At 35.9% G+C, this 19,006-nt stretch overlaps 1 protein-coding gene across 1 annotated transcript in view; it reads left to right on the top strand.

The window, feature by feature from the left end:
* RSF1 (remodeling and spacing factor 1) overlaps positions 1-19,006 on the top strand; it is a 158,727-nt gene that overhangs the window by 32,951 nt on the left and 106,770 nt on the right. Inside the window, 1 exon segment of the mRNA XM_055320465.1 lies at positions 12,568-12,659. Coding sequence (XP_055176440.1) covers positions 12,568-12,659 — 92 coding nt within the window.

Raw genomic sequence — 19,006 nt, 5'->3', positions numbered from 1 at the left:
ATACACAGTGAAATATTTGTAGATTAAATGATAACCTGAAATTTGGTTTAAAATAGCATTTTGGGGTGGGAAATGTCTTTTGGGCATTTGATCATTGCTGAAGTGGGGTGATGAGTTCATGGATTTTGTAGTAGTAGTCTCTATTTGGGGATTTGTTTTAACATTTCATAATACAGTTTTTTTTTGTATCTTTCCCTTTTATTAAATCTGAATATAATTAGCCTATGGTACTATATTAGTTTCAGGTGTACCATATAGTGATTAAAAATTTTTGTACATTATTTGGTGCTCATCACAATAAACATACTCTTGATCTCCTTCACCTATTTCACCCATCCCCCAACCTCCCCTCACAACCAGTTTGTTCTCTGTATTTGAGAGTCTTTTTTTTTTGGGATCCCTGGGTGGCGCAGCGGTTTAGCGCCTGCCTTTGGCCCAGGGCGCGATCCTGGAGACCCCGGATCTAATCCCACATTGGGCTCCCGGTGCATGGAGCCTGCTTCTCCCTCTGCCTGTGTCTCTGCCTCTCTCTCTCTCTCTCTGTGTGACTATCATAAATAAATAAAAATTTTTAAAAAAAAAGTCTTTTTTTTTTGTTGGTCTTTTTGTTTGTTTTGTTTTTTAAATTCCACATATGAATGAAATCATATGGTATTTGTCTTTGATGGACTTATTTTACTTGGCATAATATCCTCTGGGTCCATCTATGTTGTTGCAAATAGCAAGATACGATTCTTTTTTTGTGGCTGAGTAATAATTGCATTGCATATGTTACACATCTTTATCTATTCATCTGTGAATGGACACTTGGGTTGTTCCATTTCTGGCTATTGTAAATAATGCTGCAATAAACATAAGGGTACATAAATCTTTTTTGGTTAGTGCTTTTGTTTTCTTTGGGTAGATATCTGATAGTGGAAGTACTAGATCTCATACAGTAATACTATTTTTACTTTTTTGAGACACCTCTGTCCTGTTTTCCATAGTGACTGTACCAGTTTGCACTACCATTCAGTGTACAAGGGTTCCTTTTTCTCCTGTCCTCACCAACACTTAATATTTTTTGTCTTTTTGATTTTGGCCATTCTGACAGGTGTGAGGTGATATCTCATTATGGTTTTGATTTGCATTTCCCTGATGATTAGTGATGTTGAGCATCTTGGTTTGGTTTTGTTTTCTTGTAAAATGTTCAATAGTATTATTTTGCTGAGTAGAAATATCTCTGTCTGAAGTTAAGTTCAGGGTCATATGAATGGTTAAATAATATAAGACTGCAAAAAACACATATACTTTTTTTTTCTTTAAATTGTGGTTATCAGGGGATCCCTGGGTGGCTTAGTGTTTTAGCACCTGCCTTTGGCCCAGGGCGCGATACTGGAGTCCCAGGATCGAGTCTCATGTCGGGCTCCCAGCATGGAGCCTGCTTCCTCCTCCTGTGTCTCTACCTCTCTCTCTGTCTATCATAAATAAATAAATCTTTAAAAAAAATAAATTGTGGTTATCAGATGTTCCTTGTTGGTTGCTTTAACAGTCTTTAGGCGGAACCTATTTTTTATTGCTGTTGTTTTGCTGATGCTTCGATTGAATTTACCTAAAAATCACCAACATTTTATTCAGATAACTCTGGTTTACTTTTTGATCATTTTTAGATCAGCTGGCTGGCCCCCAAATAAGGTATCAGCATTTTGCTTTTAATAAGACATGATCACCATCTGGTGGTGAATAACAGTAACTTTGGCTTGTATTGCTTTACGATTTAGAATACTGTTTTGATAAACATTTTCTTATTTATTGTAATAACTGTAGAAATTACAGTGAACTCATTTCTGCTAAGACTTCAAGAAACTCTAAGATGATCTAGTGTGTCACCTATGTATCTCTGCTTGTTAAATGAATGTTGATTGAAGCAAAAGTGTGAACTGGTCACTTGTTAGGAAGGAATGAAGACAATATACATTTCACAAAGAAATAGAGGGTTTTTGTTGTTGTTTTAAGTAAGTTCTCCGCCTACTGTGGGTCTTGAACTCACAACTGGGATATCAAGAGTCACATGCTCTACTGACTGAGCCACCCCCTGAAATGGAATTCTTTTAAGTTCATAGTTCTTCAGAATTGTATTTAAAAGAAGTATCAGACTGATTTCACAACACCTAAAATCGTGGCATTGGATCATAAAGGCATCTTGTAGTATGCTGTTCAAGTTTTTAGATAGTATGGGGTGTACATGATGAAGATAGAAGTCTGGCATTTTATAAAGATCTAGTATTAGGACACTGTATATGTAGGTACATCTTTTCCTTTCTTTCTTTTTAAAGATTTATTTTTTTTAAGATTTTATTTATGAGAGACGCAGAGAGAGAGGGAGAGAGGCAGAGACACAGGCAATGGGAGAAGCAGGCTCCATGCAGGGAGCCTGACGTGGGACTCAATCCCAGGTCTCCAGGATCACGCCCTGGCCTGAAGGCAGCAGTAAACCACTGAGCCACCCGGGCTGCCCTAAAGATTTATTTATTTTAGAGAGAGTGAGAGCGAGAGAGAACAGGGTAGGAGAGGGGCAGAGGGAGGAGTAGGGAGTGAAACTTAAGTGAAACTTAAACTCTGACACAGGGCTGGATTTCAACACTCTGAGATCATGACCTGAGCAGAAACCAAGAGTCTGATGCTTAACCCACCGCACCACCTAGGCACCTGTCCTCTTTTTTTTTTTTCTTTTCTTTTTTTTTTTTTTTTAAGTACACCCAATGTGGTCTCAGACTCACGACCCCAGGGATCAAGATTCAGATGCTCTACTGACTAAGCCAGCCAAGTGCCCTCATATAGGTATTTCTTCAGTTAAACATAGACTTCATTATTTGCTCCTATATACACATTTCAGTGGGTGCATTTACCTCTTCCATTACTCCCCTCCAAAGGGAGAGAGAAGGGAAAAAATCAAGTGCAAATAAGTTGTCTTGAGGTAGTGATATCATCTAATGACTCATAGTGAACTGGAGCCCAGAGCTGGCACGTTTGCCATCATTTTCATCTCCTCTTCCTCAAAATCTTCCTGCATACTGTTAGTTTACAGAAAGGAGGGGGAGGAGCAAAGGGAGAGGAAAAGAGAGAATCTTAAGCAGACTCCATGCTTAGCTTGGAGTCTGACCCAGGGCCCAATCTCAGGACCATGAGATCATGACCTGAGCCAAAATAAAGAGTGGGACACTTAACCAACTGAGCCACCCAGGTGCCCCTCTCTTTGACACCTGTAGCAACTCTTTTTTTTTTCTAGCAGCTGCAGAACTTTTACTTTGCACCCTCTCTCTCTATTGCTTCCCTTGCTTTCTTGTCTGTATTTCAGTTCATCAAATTATTGAGTGAATCAGGAACTGTGGTTGGTACTGAGAATACAGTGATGAAAAAGCAGTTTAATCTGTTCTTTATAGAACTTCAATCTAAGGATGGGAGAGAGGAGGAAGAGGAGATAGAGGATAGATAATTGCAAAGTGAGATTTAGATAATTAAGACTATATGATGTCAGTTTTGCCCTGAGAGTATATACTATTGTGGATTTTTATAGTTTTAAGTTTTCCAGAAAGCAATTTGGAAGTGGAGTGACTATTCTAAAATTACCGTTTATGGATGAGATAATTGAGGTTTCTACCTTTCTCGTGACTTTGTCTAGTGCTTTTTTAATAATATACATATAATATAGATTTTAAGTATTAATTGAAATATTAAGTTCAGGCTTTTAAGTGAAATGTGAACAATTGAAATGATGAAGAGTATAAGAAAGAAGACATACTACAAATAAATTTATTTGACTTTATCATTAAGTGTGTGTATATGTTCCTTTTCTAAATGTAGGAATATGGTTTCACAAAAAGTTGTGGTTTCTGCTTTTAAACATGAACAAGGGCAGCCTGGGTGGCTCAGTGGTATAGCGCAGACTTTAGCCCAGGGCGTAATCCTGGAGACCCGGGATCGAGTCCCACATCGGGCTCCCTGCATAGAGCCTGCTTCTTCCTCTGCCTGTGTCTCTGCCCCTCTCTGTCTCTGTGTCTCTCATGAATAAATAAATAAAATATTTTTAAAAAATAAATAAATAAACATGAACAAATTAGGGCAGCCCCGGTGGCGCAGCAGTGGTTTAGCGCCGCCTGCAGCCCGGGGCGTAATCCTGGGGACCCGGGATCGAGTCCCACGTCGGGCTCCCTGCTTCTCCTTCTGCCTGTGTCTCTGCCTCTCTCTCTAGCTGTCTCTATGAATAAATAAAATAAAATAAAATAAAATAAAATAAAATAAAATAAAATAAAATAAATAAACATGAACAAATTAATTGGGATCACTTAGAAGACAAATAAACAGTAGTCATTTCCTGAGATAAAGATTGGTGTAGGTGCTTTTAAGAAGCATTCTACATTTTGCAACTTGCCTTGAGGGCACTTCTCTGCATCTCTGCTGTTGCAGCCTTAGTTCAGGCCATTTATTACCTCTTTCCTGAAGTATGGCTATAGCCTCCTAATTAATCCTATTTGCTTCCCTCTCCCTCATTCCTCAGAGAGCAACCAAAGTGACCTCCACATCTCCTTTAACTTTTTAAATCATGAAAAATGTGAAACATGTAAAATTAGAAAGTTGTATAATGAATTTCATATATCCATCACCCCCCTTCAGGACAGTATTATGATTTTGTTTCATCTGTAACTCCATCTACAGACCCCACTCCACCCCTGCCCCTGCTGCCTAGATTGGTTTGAAGCAGGTCCTAGACATAGAATGATCTTTTAAAAACTTGGATCATGAAACTTTCCTAAATTCTTCCTTGAGTTCTCATTTCACTTAGAATAAAATCTAAACTCTTTACTTAGCCCCCTAAGGCTTTATGAAGTTTGTCCCTTGTTTACTTCTCCAGCCATGCTGGAAGTTTTTGGTTGCCTCAGGACTTCTCGATACAGGCATTTCCTTTTGGCTAGCATGTTCTCTTCCTTGGCTTAGTTGATTGCTTCTTTAAGGTCTCATCTTTATTAGTCTTACCTGATGGCTTTACCCTATGTAAGATGTTTCCCTAAAATGTTAGCAATTGGTGCATCTTGGTGAAGGATGTACTAGTCTTTCAACTTTTCACTTTTGTTGTGGGGAAAAGTCCTCCTCTTCCTTAAATACTATTCACATCACTATTTCTTTTTAAATTTGTTTTGGGTCTTTCTCTTTCTTCTCCCCTCTATACCCCTCAAGTCCTTCATGGTTATTAAATGGAGTAGAGAGAAAAGAGAGAAGAGAAATAACAGCTGATTAGAGTCGAAGGCCTGTGATACTACGGACGCCATTGCCTCAGTTATCTCATTGCCTCTGCCAGGATGCTTTGCCTTGAATATAAGGAAAAATAAACATTTATTTTATTTTATTTTTAAAATTTTATGTATTTATTCATGAGAGGCACAGAGAAAAAGAGAGAGGCAGGCTCCATACAGGGACCCTGATGCGGGACTCCATCCTGGGACTCCAGGATCATGCCCTGGGTTGAAGGCAGGTGCTAAACTGCTGAGCCACCCAGGGATCCCAAAAGAAACCCTTTAAAGACTGACTCATGTGAGTGTGTCTCACATCATCTTACACAGAGAAAGGCCTTTCCTCTCCATAAAGAAACATCTACTTCTCTTTCAGGAAGGAGTGGTGAATTGTTGGTTATCACAACCTCCAACCATGCTGATATTTGTAGTACACTGATTACTTTCTTTGAAGCAGAGACATTTTCACAGTTTTGGTTCTGAAATCATCTGAACCATGTTTTTTTTCTCCACCTATAAGGGAACAGCAGTATGGTTTTAAATGAAATTCATAAACTTAAGGTGGAGCAGCAGATACTCCTTGGTTTGTCTGCCTGCAACAGCTCTTGGATTTATTTTACCCATTATGGTAATAAGCTGTGTTTAGTACCTTATACTTAGTTGGCATCGCTGAACTATTGTTTTTCAGAGAGTGGCTTAAGATATAGTTCATTATCTCAGTCCATTTCTTTTCAGGAAATTTTAGGATGATTGATTAAATGAATTATTTAAAGATAAGGTATATGTAACAGTTATTTCAAGGAACAGGGGGTCTGTGGGAATAGTCTCATTATTGCTAAAGCTGTGCTCCCTCAACAGAGTTTGGGAAAACTGGGCAGTAAGTAAAGTTTATTGTAAGGTTATCTTTTTTTTTTTTTTAAGAATTTATTTATTTATTTGTGAGAGACACACAGAGAGAGGCAGAGACATACACAGGCAGAGGGAGAAGCAGGCTCCTCACAGGGAGCCTGATGCGGGACTTGATCCCAGGACCCTGGGATCACGATCTGAGCCAAAGGCAGATGCTCAACCACTGAGCCACCCAGGTGCCCCTGTAAGGTTATCTTTTAATCATTATATCTGAAATCAGTGTTCTTTGATCAGTGACATATAAAATCAGCTGGTTTTGTGACTCTTAAGTGTATCTATGCTTACAAGCATACAGGACATTTAAGTAAGACTTTATTGGGAAATGAGAAGAATTCTAACATGTTATTATGAGCTGCTGTAAAATTTGACCATTTAGAAAGCAGAATTACAAGTAATTAAGTCTAGAATTGTAGAAGTAGCAGCGTTCTCAAGGCTTGGTGCTAGAAAGATGCTTAGAAAAATGTCCAAATATAGAACATCTTTGGGGGATTGGATCAGTAATGCAGTCTGAGATTCTACGACTTTCTGCTGCTTCATACCTACATCCTCTTGGCAGGGCCTTCATGAATTCACATGGCCTTGACCTTTCCTTCTGCTTCAGAATCTTTTAACTCTTGAGCCCTTGTGAAAGAAATGGGTCAGTTAAAGATTATATATCAAACTGTCATGTGTTGGTAGAGATCTTAGTTTAATGTGACAAAACCTATATTTTTCGGAATGACACAGTTTGTTAACAGATATCTGTAGAAGGAAGTTAATAATTACCAAATATTTGGAAAATGAGACTAGAAAGTGTTCCAAGTGATTTAGATAAGTGAATTTATAGATGTCACTCTGTGTTTTAGAAAATTATCATGTATTTTAAAAATATGAGAACTTATAGCTGCACTATCCAAAGTCGTAGCTATTTGCCACATGTAGATATTTAAATTTAATTTTAAAAATAGTGTAGTGCTTCAGTTCTATTAGCCACATATCAAGTGAGCTGTAGTTACATGTAGATGGCTATTATATTGGAAAGTGCTGATAAGGACTATTTCCATCATTATAGAATGGTCTGTTGAATAAATAGCATGTTTAGAGAATTTAGAGTATGGGGATTTTAATATTTTCAATTTAACTATGATGTTGGTTAATTTTTCTGTTAAGTTTTTGCCTGTTTCTTAACAGTTGACAAAATATTAAGAGCTACTAATGTCCCTAAAGGTCATCAGCTTATCAGTTCTATTTGTAACAAAAATATAAGCAAATCATATGTTAACTGGACTTATTGTGATCATTTTGCAACATATACACATACTAAATTATTATATTGTGTACCTGAAATTAATATGATATGTTAATTATATCTCAAAAATATAAGTAAATTATTAGCAAATTGTGGGTTTTATAAATTTTAGTTTTAGGTATGCTAGCTCTATATGATCCACTACAGTAGCCATTAGCCATAAGTGGCTCTTGAGAACTTGAATATGGCTAGTATGAAATGAGATATGCTGTAAGTATAAAATGCACACTTTGTTTTGAATACTAAGTAAAAAATAAGATGTAAATTGAATGGTGTCAAAAGGTACAAACTTCGAGCTATACAATTAATAAGTCATGGGAATATAATATACAGCATTGTGACTACAGTTAGTAATACTGTATTGCTTGTTTGAAAGTTGCTAAAAAAGTCTTAAAAATTCTTATCACAGAAATATTTTGCAGGCATATTAGGTGGTAGATGTTAACTAGACTTACTGTGGTGATCATTTTACAATGTATACAAATACTGAATACAATATGGTATACAAATATGAATCACTGTGTTGTGCAATTGAGACTAATATAATGTTATTTGTCAACTATACTACAATTCAAAAAAATAAAATATCAAGTAAAAAATGTAAAATAACGTATTTTAGATTCTGACTATATACTGAAATAATATAGTATTAAATAACATTATTAAAGTTAATTTTGGCCTATTTTTATGAATGAACTACTAGAAAATTTGAAATAATGTGGCTCATCTTATATTTCTGTTGGACAGTGGTGTGCAAGAGCCAGTGCCCTAATAAACAAGTAGTATATAATTTATTTCTACATACCTAAATCAACAATGACTAAATTTGTCAAGTGGACCCAAAGCAATTTTTTTGGTGTATAGTTATTTTTGCCATGTTAGATTTTTAGGAATAGTACTAGTTGTATCAACAAAACTTTTTGTGATTTTATATATCTGTATGATATGGAACACATATCAAAAAATACATAAAACACTGATGTAAAGGTTTAGCCAGCTGCTAAGGGAATGATACAGGCAGTATGAGTACTTTGGGAATTCCAAGGACAGACATGTTGCCAGAATCGTTGGAAGGCTATCACAGAGACTTTGGGCCTTTTATTGATGAGACACTGAAAGAGAAATATGATTCAAGTGGGGAAAAAACTGTAAGCTGAAGGGCTTAAATAAAGCCCCAGATAGGTAGTGGTCTGGGCATGTGAACAGGCCAGAATAATTTGAATCAAGGATTTCAGTATGAAAGTGAGAGAGAAGGATTGGAATGTTAGGTTAAGAATGAATATAAGAGGGATCCCTGGGTGGCGCAGCGGTTTGGCGCTTGCCTTTGGCCCAGGGCACGATTCTGGAGACCCGGGATCAAATCCCACGTCAGGCTCCCGGTGCATGGAACCTGCTTCTCCCTCTGCCTGTGTCTCTGCCTCTCTCTCTCTCTCACTGTGTGACTATCATAAATAAAAAAAAAAAAAAAATTAAAAAAAAAAGAATGAATATAAGATTCTGAGGCTACAGTAAGAAATCTGGATGAGTTTAATATAGGTATTTAGGAGCCAGAAAAGGTGACAATGAATAGGAAGTGTTAATGAAAACAGTATATTTGGAAGGTTGGTTTTGTTATAAGAGATTACCATAGCTGTTTTTCTAGATATCTAGATATCCTAGAGAAATTGGAGGTAGGAACAGGGTTGAGATGTATGAAGGCAGAATCATCAAGACTATTGTGTTTGAGAAAAGTAGAAAAGGAAGAATTGACACAGGCCTTGATTCCCCAAGTATCACAACAGAAATAAAGATATTTTAGCTTTATGTAATGTTTTCATACTTTAAAACTGTAATATAGCTAATGTAGCCCGTTATGGATGAGTTTGAAATTCAGGGTTTAAAGAATTTCACCAGAAGAATCCTAATTACTTTATATTAAGTGGTGCATTTGACATCCGAGCCCTGGTCTTTTTCTTCCTACTGTATTCTCATTGGCATCTACTCAGTTGCCTAAGCCAGTGCCTTTTTCTTAACTTTCTCTCTAACTTTGCATAGCCAGTCAATCACTCAGTTGTATTATTTGTTTCCTAAACATTTCTCAGATCGCCTACTTCTGTCTATACCACTTCTACTTAAGTTCAGGTTACTCCCATCTTTCTGGGTTGATACTTTCCATAATGTATGTTTAATCTCTACCTTGCCTCCTACCTCCCTAAAACAAGCAAGCAAATAAAAGCAGTCTGTTTCCCTACAATTTAATTGCTTTCTAAAGTGTAGGAAACACTTACTTGCTTAAACTTTTATTTTTTAATTTATTTTTATTTTTTTAAGATTTTATTTACTTATTCATGAGAGACACAGAGAGAGGCAGAGACACGGGCAGAGGGAGAAGCAGGCTTCATGCAGGGAGCCTGACGTGGGACTTGATCTCGGGTCTCCAGGACTTGATCCCGGGTCTCCAGGACCAGGCCCTGGGCTGAAGGTGGCGCTAAACCGCTGAGCCACCCGGGCTGCCCTATTTTTTTTTATTTTTTTTTAAATTTTTATTTATTTATGATAGTCACACACACACACACAGAGAGAGAGAGAGAGAGAGAGAGAGAGAGACATAGGCAGAGGGAGAGGGAGAAGCAGGCTCCATGCACCGGGGGCCCGACGTGGGATTTGAGCCCGGGTCTCCAGGATTGCACCCTGGGCCAAAGGCAGGCGCTAAACCACTGCGCCACCCAGGGATCCCTATTTTTTTGATTTTTAAAAAGATTTTATTAGAGAGAGAGAGAGAGAGAGAATCAGCAAGTGAGAGCAAGAGAGAGCACAAGCAGGGGAGAGGGAGAAGCAGACTCCCCACTAGGCAGGGAGCCTGATGTGGGGCTTGATTCCAGGATTCCAGGATCATGACCTGAACTGACTGAGCCATCTGGGTGTCCCTTGCCTAAACTTGTAAATAAAATATAAACTTCTTAGCCTAGACATACTAGGTTCTTCATGATCATACTTTTCTCTGTGTCCATGCCTCCACTTCCATGATCACTTTGTTTTTCAGTCTTTTGCATTTGCTGTTACTTCTGTAAGTAATGTCCTTTCCCCCATTTTCAGTGCTGTACCCTCAATCCCAAACTTAGGTTTAGGTTTAGTATGAATAGTCTGTCTACTTGTCTATATCCACCCCTCCTATTCTTCTCCCTGATCCCAGCCTCCAACCCACCCACTATCCAAACCCCTAAGAAGACCCACTTAAGTAGGCTTATTAAGGGTAGAGTCTTTTTCTTGTTTATTGGTAGTGGTCCCACAGTAATTTGTTGGATGGGTGAATGTTTTTATACTTCAAGAAAATCATCTTGAAGTTAAAATTAGCTTTAGTGGAGTATGAAGAGTCTGAAAGAATGACTGAAAATTACTCCCATCATTTCCCAACCTGTTCTTTAGAGCACTTGTATCCTAAGTTATAGAAGATAGTGTATGTTTGGGTGCCTGGATGGCTCAGTCAGTTAAGTGTCTGCTTTCAGTTCAGTTCATGATCCCAGAGTCCCAGGATTGAGTTCCACATCTGGTTCTCTGTCATCAGGAAGTCTGCTTCTCCTGTCTGCCAGGGAGCTCACTCACTCTCTTTCCCTCAAATAAATAAATAAGTAAATAAATAAAATCTTAACCAAAAAAAGGATAATGTGTACTTCACACAAAATTCCATGATCAAATATATTAGGTAATGTTACAGATTATATCCTTTTCTTGGATATTCACAATGCACCTAAGATCAATAAAGACATCAAGAAGTTCTACAGTAGAAAACGACAACAACAAAACAACTTTTTTTTTTGATCCAGTATTTTTCTAATGTATTTGATTATGGAACCTAAATTTTTAGAGAGTATACCTCCGATTTCTCTTAGGTTACTGGTGGTATTTGGGATATGCTAAATTTGATAGGTGTGTATGTGTGTCCTTTATTTACCTCAAGTCTGACTCATATAATTAAACAACATAATCAGATAATGCCCAAGAGATATATGGAACTCTGGTTGTTTACAATTAGAAGAGAAAATTTGAGGGAACCTTCAAATATTTGAAGGTTCCAATAGAAGAGGAATTGAAATTATTGTCTTTGAAATTAGAGAACAAGAATAAGAACCAGAGAAGGAAAGTGTAGGAAGGCAGATTTTGACCATGTAAAAGGCTAACTTTCTAATAACTAGAACTTTGAAAGTTAAGTCAATTTTCTGTCCCTGAAATTTGTCAAGTGAAGATTTATAGGGATGCTATAAAGAGCTATAGCACATAAAGAAGGTATAGGTTGAAAGAGTAGTTTTGTGAAATAGTTTGAAAACCACTAGACTTATTTCTGAAATATCCATCAACTTGGAATTTGTATTCCTTGATTCTTTTCTATGAATCTGTGTCTTGGTCTGCTATCTAAGTAAATTATCCAAATATGTGTTAAGAGAAACAAGCACTAGTAGAAATTTTAGTTGTATGATTAACTTGATCTAATTTTTTTATGGGTTTTATTTTTTTAGAACAGTTTTAGATAACAGAAGTTCACATATACACTTTTCCCCAAAAGTTGGAACCTTCCCATTGTCCATACCCTGGTACCACAGAAGAACATTTGTTAGAATTGATGAATCTGCATTGATGCATCATTATCAAAAATCTAGTTTACATTTAAGTTCGTTTTTTAGAAAGATTTTTTATTTATTCATTTGAGATAGAGAGCAGATGAGAGTTCGAGCAGGGTGGAAGGTCAGAGGCAGAGGGAGAAGCAGGCTCCCTGCTGAGCAGAGAGCCCAGTGTGGGACTCAATCCCAGGACCTCAGATCATGACTTGAGCCGAAGGCAGACACTTAACCTACTGGGCCACCCAGACACCCCTCAAGTTCCTTCTTACTGGATAATACTTTGTAAGAAAATGTGAATGAATGTTCCTGCTCATTTTTGAAAGAGTAGTCTCAGGTTATTTCTTGTCCTCGTTTAGTCTTTTCTGATTCAGGGTCTAAAGGATAGCTAAAACCAACATCATCTATTTTGAAAAAGCACTCAGGATTGGGAAGAGTTCTTTTTTTATCACCTTGAATGTTTATAAATGTTTTATTTTGCTGGCTGACAGTATTTTTTCTTTCTTTTAAGTACCAAAAGAATTGGTGGAGCTCCATTTGAAGTTGATGAGGAAGATTGGCAAATCTGTTACAGCAGACAGATGGGAAAAATATTTGATCAAGGTAAATGTTAAAAATTAACCTTCTCTGTTACTGAAATATTACTCGTATATAGCATAAATTGATATTTCAAGATATGCTTAACTTTTAAAATGGTCTACTTAAAGTTGCAAATTATGACTTAGAAATCCATATAATTACTATCAGTATGTGATTCTCTTCTGCAGTTATTAAGCCATAGTCTTTAGTCCTAAGGTTAGGTTTCAGAGGTATTCTGTCTCTTTTACGCCTGACACTGCCTAGGAGTTTTCATGTCTTCTCTCATTTAATCCTTAAAATCTGATCAAGTCAAGTAAGACATAGATAAGGCAAAGAACGTTGTTTTTCCTTGAAATCACACAGAATATATAGATAGAGACAGAATTGGTCTGTTACTTAAAAGGTAAAATGTCATAACACCTTTAAGTCAAGTGTAGGAGACTTCAAAATTAAGGCCAAACCTATCCTCAGTAAAAACACCCTGGGAATTCAGAAAAGTGTTGCCTTACGATAAATCCTATGCAGGAAAGACCATTGAGGAAAAATTGTCTGAAATTGCATCCAAACTTTTAAAATTGTATGTACCTTCCTCCATGATATCTTTTGGGAGCATTTTGAATTCTATAACATGCCAGAGTATTAGGTGATATTTTTTGGTATTTTAAAAACTACGCTAATTTTCATTATCATTAAAAATATATATGTGTGTTTATATACCCCTGTATTTTCATATCTGCTTTCTTTGGTGGGAAGGTGTATATATGACTTTAGAGTATTATGAAAAAAGGAACCATCAGGGAACAAGAGTTGTTTGCTTTTATCATACAAGTCACATGTGCTTTTCCATTTATAGCTGTAAAACACACCATTCCAAATTAAGTGACGTGAAATAATAATCATTTTAATCAGCTCACTGATTTCTCCGGGCAAGGAATTTAGAAAGATCTCTTTCACCATTTTCTGTTGGTTGAAGAAGCTACAGTTTTTCTCACATTTAAAGAGAAGAGATAGAGACCCCAAACTCTCAGTGATAGTAGTGTTTTAACTTTTGAAAAACCCAATATTTTCCAGTATCTTTAGACAAGTTTGGAGCACTTCAAAGTTGGCTCAACATTTCAAAAATTTGATGCAATGAGATTCTCTAAAAGCCTGAATAATTAAGGTTGAATGAAATCTCTGAAAAATATTAAAGTATAAATGATAACTGAGCAAGTTTTTAACTATTCAAAGTGCTTTAAAAATTCAAGTGAAATTGCTGTTTTGCCTTTAACAGAATATTTATTAATGATTAAGAATAAGGTTCTGGAGCTTAAAAAGAGATGCTGGAATTTCAGGACATTGTTTTTTTGTTTTTTTGTTTTACCATAACATCTTAGAGGGTGTAGCCTCTTATAAATAAAACTGTTTATTAAAGTGGTTTTGTTTGTTCACATGTTCTGATAATTTAGGTAGAAATATCTTGTATACTAATTCTATCTCTAAACAAACTTGAGAACCATGAATAATCTATTTTGCTCCTTTGTGTCTCAATTTCTTCATAAAATGTGAGAAATAAAATGAGATGATTTTATTAAAAATAGAGTTATAGGGACACCTGGGTGGCTCAGCGATTGAGCGCCTGTCTTTGGCTCAGAGCGTGATCCTGGGGTTCTAGGATTGAGATCCGTATTGGGCTCCCTGTGAGGAGCCTGCTTCTCCCTCTGCCTATGTGTCTGCTTCTCTCTGTCTCTTATGAATAAATAAATGAAATCTTTTTTTAACAAAAAAGTTATAAAAGAATAAAAATAGAGTTATATTCACATAACAAAATTTGTCCTTTGAAAGTACACAATTCATTTCTTTTTAGTGTTTTCACAAGGGATACAGCTATCATCACTGTCTAAACCAGACATTTTCATCCAAAAAGGAACTGCATACTCATTAAGAATTACTCTCCTTTCCCCTAGTCCTTAGCAGCTACTGATTTATTTTCTGATTCTATGAATTTTCCTATTCTGAGCATTTCATATAAATAGAATTATACACTCTGTGGCCTTGGCCGTCTTGGCTTTTTCACTTAGCATGTTTTCAAGTATCATCTCTGTTAAAATATGAATCAATACTTTCTTCCTTTCTTTTTTTTAAGCAGCTTCCATGCCCAGCATGGAGTCCAGTACGGGAGTTAAACTCACAGCTCTGAGATTGAGACCTGAGTTGAGATGAAGAGTCAGATGCTTAACTGACTGAGCTACCCAGATACCCCAGTACTTTGTTCCTTTTTATGCCTGAATAATGTTCAATCATATGGATATACTATTTATTTATCCACTTATCAGTTTATGATATTTGGCTTGTTTCTACCTTTTGGCTCTTTAATAAAAAATGCTACCATGAATACTTAGTTACAGGTTTTTGGGTAGACATGTGATTTATTTCTTATATCTAGAATAGAATTACTGAGTCATATGATAATTCTGTAATTAACTGTTTGAGGAACTGCCAGACTATTTTTCAAAGCTGCATCATTTTATATTACCACTAGGAATTTATGAGGATTCCAGATTTTCCACATTCTTCCCCATCAACATTTATGATTGATTGATTGATTTTAACCATCCTGGTGGGTATGAAGTGAGTTCCCCTTGTGGTTTTGATTTGCATTTTACTCATGACTAAATGATGTTTCAGCATTTTTCATATGCTTGTTGGCTGTGTATATCTTTGGGGAAATGTGGAAAAATGCCTGCTCTTATCCTTCTCCATTGTTTAGTTGGTTGTCTTTTTGTTCTTGAGTTTTTTTTTTTCTTTTTAAAGATTTGTTTATTTGTTTGTTTGTTTGTTTGTTTATTTATTTATTTATTTATTTATTTATTTATTTATTTATTTATTTATGATAGACACAGAGATTGAGAGAGAGGCAGAGACAGGAGGAGGGAGAAGCGGGCTCCATGCCGGGAGCCCGATGTGGGACTCGATCCCGGGACTCCAGTATCGTGCCCTGGGCCAAAGGCAGGCGCCAAACCGCTGAGCCACCCAGGGATCCCCTGTTCTTGAGTTTTAAGAGCTCTTTATATATTTTGCATACTAGACCCTTACCAGTTATATGGTGTGCATATGTTTTTCTCCCTTTTTTTTTTTTAATCTTTTTACTTTCTATGTAACTTTCTTCATGCACAAAAGTTTTAATTTTGGTGAAATCGAATATATTTTTCTTTTTTTTTTCTTTTTTTTTTTTTTCTTTTTCTTTTAAGTGTTTTGGTGTGATAACTAAGAAACCATGCCCAACCCAAGATCATGAAGGTATATTCCTATAGTCTATACTAACAGTTCTGTACGTTTAGCTTTTATGTTTAGATCTAAGATCTCTTTTAAGTTAATTTTTGTGTATTTTATAAGATAGGGATCCAACTACATCCTTCTGCATGTGGTTATCCAGTTGTTGCATTACCATTTATTGAAAAGACTATTCTTTGCCATATTCGATTACCTTGACATCCTTGTAGAAAGTCAGTTGACCATAAATATAAGGGTTTATTTCTGAAGTCTTTATTTTATTGTCTTATTATATGTCATCATTTATGCTAGTACCATACTGTCTTGATTACTTTGTGATAAGTTTTGAAAGTGCTCTGTTTCAAGATTGTTTTGGCTTTTCTGTTTTCTCATGCATTTTTGTAATGAGTTTGAATATCAGCTTGTTAATTTCTGCAAGCTATGATTTAGATAGAGTTAGATATAATATGTAGGGTTAGATACAATCTGGGGAGTATCAGCTTCTTATCAAAAATAAGTCTTCTGATCCATGAAAATAGGATGTCTTTCAAAATAGTTAGGTCTTTAATTCCTTTCAAAAACATTTTGTAGTTTTCTGAGTCCAGTTTTTACACTCAGCTTGTTCAATTTCTTAGTATTTTCTTGGTTTTGATGCTATTATGAATGTGTTTTCTCAATTTCATTTTCAGATCATTCATTGCTAATATGAAGAAATCTTGTATCTTGCAATTTTGCCAAACTTGATTATTAGCTTAAATAGTTTTATTGTGGATTAAGATTATGTCATCTGCAAATCTAGGTAGTTTTACTTCCTCCTTTCTAGTCTTAGAGCCCCTTTATTTCTTTTTCTTGCATAATTGCTCTCATTAGAACCTCTGGTACACTGTTGTATAGAAATGGTGAGAACAGACATGCTTGTCATGTTTCTGACCCTAGGGGGAAGTTTTTCAGTCTTTTAAGATTAAATGATATTAGATATGTGTTTTTCACCAGTGTTCTTTTTCAAGTTGAAACTAGTATGTTTAGTTTTTTTATCATGATATATAATCTCTTTTAAGTTAACGTTTGTTTATTTTATAAGATAGGGGTCCAACTACATGAAAGGTATTAGAATTTTGTCAGATGTTCTTTCTCCATCTATTGAGACAACTTTGTGGTTTTTTTCCTTTATTAACATGGTGTATTACTTTGATTAATTTTCATATGTTGAAACTGTTGCAGTACTGCAGTCAATCCCATTGTCGCGGTACATAAACCTTTTTATGTATTGCTATGTATTTGGTTTGCTAATTTATTGTTGAGGATTTTTGTCTCTGTATTCACAAGGGATACTAATGTGTTGTTTTCTTGAGATGTCTGTGGCCTCATAGAATTAGTTGCAAATTATTTCCTGTATTTTTTTGTAAGTGTTCATGAAGTATTGATGTTTATTCTTTAAACATTTATTAGAATCTAGTCGTGAAGCCATCTGGGCTTGGGCTTTTCTTTGTTGGAAGTTTTGTTTTTGTTTGTTTACTCAGTCTCTTGTATAAGTCAGTTTAGTTTGTGTTTCTTTTGAGTCAATTTCAGTAGTTTATGTCTCTCTACGAAATTGTTTTATCTAGCTTATTGGCATTCATTTATTTATAGTATTCATTTGTAATCTTATTTATGTATAGGTAGTAATATTCCCTCTTTTCTTATTTTACTAATTTTGTATGTTCTTTTTTTTTCTTGGTCAACGTAGCTATAGGGTTATCAATTTTGCTGATCTTTTATTTTTTTAAAGATTTTATTTATTTTTTTGAGAGGGAGAGAGAGAGAGAGAGAGAGAGCGCAAGTGCAAACGGGATAAGAGGGAGAAGCAGACACCCCGCTGAGAAAGGAGCCCAATGTGAGACTCACCTGAGCCAAAGGCAGACACTTAATTGACTGAGCCACCCAGGCACCCCAATTTTGTTGGTCTTTTAAAAGCGACTTTATGGTCTTGTTGAGTTTCCCTATACTTTTTCTATTTTATCCTTTCCTTTCATTTGTGTTAGGTTTAGTTTGCTCTTCTTTTCTGGCATTAAGGTAGAAGTGTAGGTTATTGATATGAGGTCTTCCTTTTTTTTTAATGTAGATGTTTTCAGCTATTATATCTTTATTCCTTTCTTTAGATTCATTCTATAAATTGGTATGTTATATTTAATTTTCTTTCATCTCAAACTATTTTCCTGTTTCTTTTGGGATTTCTTCTTTGACTTACTGATTATTTAGTTGTACATTGTTTAATTTCCACATACTTAAAAATTTTGGCAATACCTTTTCCTTTTACTGGCTTCGAATTTCATTCCATTATGTAGAACATACTTTGATTTTAATCCAGTTAATTTTATTGAGACTTGTTTTATGGCGTCACTTAACATGTGTGTGTGCTGTGTGCATGTGTGTAAAGGCCCTTCAATATTAAAATATAATTATTCTACTTGGGTATTTAGTGAGGTTTGTTAATTTCATATTTACTGTCTTTTCTGATTTTTCCCTTTTTTCCTGATTATTAGGACTTTTGCTCCCCTATTAATAAAGTGTATGCACAACATTCACATACCTTAGGTACAGATATATATTTTTTCCGTATCCTTTTTGAATGATAAAGTCTCTACTAATTTTATTTTATTTTATTTTTTAAAGATTTTATTTATTCATCTGAGAGAGTGAGTGAGAGAGAGAGAGTGCATGGGGGAAGGACAGAGGGAGAAGGAGAAGGAGACCCTCCTGAGCAGGGAGCCTGGTGTGTGTAGGGCTCAATCCCAGGACTCCAGGATCATGACCTGAGCTGAAGGCAGATGCTTAACCAGTTGAGCCACCCAGGTGCCCCTCTACTATTTTATTAAAGAACAGTAAACTTTTCCTTAATTCTTTGTTCTCCATTAGCTTTCTCCCATCCTCCCTTTTCTGCTTTGATTTAGTTATCTATTGCTTTCATGAGAAATGACCTCAGAACCTCGCTGGAGAAAACAGTGAATATCAAGTCTAACATTCTCTGAGGTGTGCCTAATGCTCAGTGCATCCCAAACCATATTTTCCCTGATGTCTGTTGGTTGAAGTTTTCTGTGTGAAGTCTGAAACTGGCCCTGGTACAAAGAAGACAAAGAGAC

Source organism: Nyctereutes procyonoides, unplaced genomic scaffold (genome assembly GCF_905146905.1).
Source record: "Nyctereutes procyonoides isolate TBG_1078 unplaced genomic scaffold, NYPRO_anot_genome, whole genome shotgun sequence".
Taxonomy (NCBI): Eukaryota; Metazoa; Chordata; class Mammalia; order Carnivora; family Canidae; genus Nyctereutes; species Nyctereutes procyonoides.
Note: the sequence above shows the minus strand (reverse complement) of the source record. Positions and strands in the feature narration are given on the sequence as shown.